Source organism: Perkinsus marinus, assembly GCF_000006405.1.
Source record: "Perkinsus marinus ATCC 50983 genomic scaffold scf_1104296973568, whole genome shotgun sequence".
In the NCBI taxonomy this organism is placed as follows: domain Eukaryota; phylum Perkinsozoa; order Perkinsida; family Perkinsidae; genus Perkinsus; species Perkinsus marinus.
The window spans coordinates 238,828-240,632 of NW_003201384.1; the positions used below are offsets into that span (position 1 = coordinate 238,828).

Genomic DNA, 1,805 nt, shown 5'->3' on the forward strand with positions numbered 1-1,805 from the left:
TTATACACATTTACATACAAAATCCAATAACAACTCCACGAACTTTTCTCACAATTTTCATATTGTCACCAGCACATGTGCATATCTTCATATAGCGGGGGTTCACCCGTTTTACGCGAACTGCTATAATACTCTAGGAGGAAGAAGGTAATACTGGCTCGTAACTAGTTTTTTTCGCGAAGTGATATACAAAATATTTTTTCCATATCAACGGTGAAATTTCAATAAATCATAATCAAGGTTATTATAATTTCCTTCCAGAAACACATAAACTGTCATCAACCCAGCAAACGTTGAGAAGATGCTTTTTCAGTCCTATACTGTAGTTGAACATGTGTCATTCACTACTACATGTACGACTTGGAATATATATTCGCTTTCCTCAGCTGAGCTCAGGAGTTTTCTTACTAGTTATACACGTTTACGTACAAAAATCAATAATTTTCATATTGTCACCAACACGCACATATTCTCCCACACTACTCACCCCACAGAGGTTGGTCTCCAAAGAAGGCCACCACAGTAGTAGGCAGGCCACAGTCCAACCCCATAGCAGTAGTACCAGCACCACCGTGATGCATACATGCACAACAACGAGGGAACAACCAGTCGTGAGGAATACCTGATCATGTAATACTCATATTTCATCCTCGCTAAAATCCCGGAAAAAAGTGACGGAAATGAATCAGCGACCTCGGCACTCCCCCACTTCTCGAAAATAATTAGTAATTTTTTGAAAACTTAGAAATCTAACTCAACGACTACTTTGCACTACTAACCTTACCCGGTACTAGAGCAACATGCGATGTCCCTAGTGTCTGCACCATCTCATATTCCCACGTGCCAGCAGCCGCCGAAGGCTCACTGAAGGCAGCGCAGTTGTCACAGAAGAAACTCTGGGATCTGAACACGAATTGTTGCTCATGAGAAGTTAATCTCCTTCGAAGTCGAAATAAAACCTCCCAAAAATATGCAGGGATTTTTGAGACTATCACTAAAAAGTAAACAACAGAAACGGACAAAAATACGACTCTCTCGTGCTCAAAAAATTATGGATATTGCTCAGTAGAATCAGCACGAAAGATGCCTGTCAACAGCAACGTTAGAAGGAACATGTTTTTTCTCCTCAGCTGAGCTCAGAAATTCCCCAACTACATTATGAAAATTTACCCACGACTTAGGACAGAAGTATGTAAAAACTATCCAAAATTTTCAAAAATTTTCAAAAATTTCCTCTTCAACACATATCGCGTTATTTGCCTCGATATCACTCAACGTTTTAACTTCAATTTCTCGAAATTTCACTTCATATCGCGTTTTTCACATGGAGTATTATGCCACTTCCCGTAAAACGAGTGAAACTCCAGTGTATTTTCCCACACTATTTCAAACTCACTCGGCCTTTTTCTCCTCACAAACTGGACATTTACTCGGTGGTGGCGCTAATAAGAATACTCTATCACGAATCCCTGAAAAAAAATCAAAAAACTTTGTGCATGCGTGCAGATTTCCCATACCAACCTTCTGGGAAATCATCCTTGGTGATTCCAGGAAGATCGCACCACCCCTTATGCAGAATGACCCTCAGGTCAGGAATTTCCTTCACTGCTGAGAGCACTGCCCGATAACTGAATTAAAAATACCGGAAAAAATGACATCTGCGGGGATCGAACCCGCGACCTCCCTACATTGGGCTCAAGTCGCCACTGATGCTACCAAAGCCTACATAAAACGGTGGACTTCCACCATCCAGAAACTTCGCTAACTGTGGCGGTGACACATACGTCTTATTCTCTCCACCTGAT

The 1,805-nt window shown here is 41.2% G+C and overlaps 1 protein-coding gene across 1 annotated transcript in view; it reads right to left on the bottom strand.

Moving 5' to 3' along the window:
• Pmar_PMAR012945 (hypothetical protein) overlaps nucleotides 1-1,722 on the bottom strand; it is a gene marked incomplete at both ends in the record, with an annotated part of 4,878 nt that extends 3,156 nt beyond the window's left edge. Inside the window, 5 exons of the mRNA XM_002766168.1 lie at nucleotides 488-622; nucleotides 785-903; nucleotides 1,397-1,469; nucleotides 1,522-1,628; nucleotides 1,689-1,722. Coding sequence (XP_002766214.1) covers nucleotides 488-622; nucleotides 785-903; nucleotides 1,397-1,469; nucleotides 1,522-1,628; nucleotides 1,689-1,722 — 468 coding nt within the window. The remainder of the gene's footprint in view (nucleotides 1-487; nucleotides 623-784; nucleotides 904-1,396; nucleotides 1,470-1,521; nucleotides 1,629-1,688) is intronic.
• Between the last annotated feature and the right edge of the window lie 83 nt (nucleotides 1,723-1,805).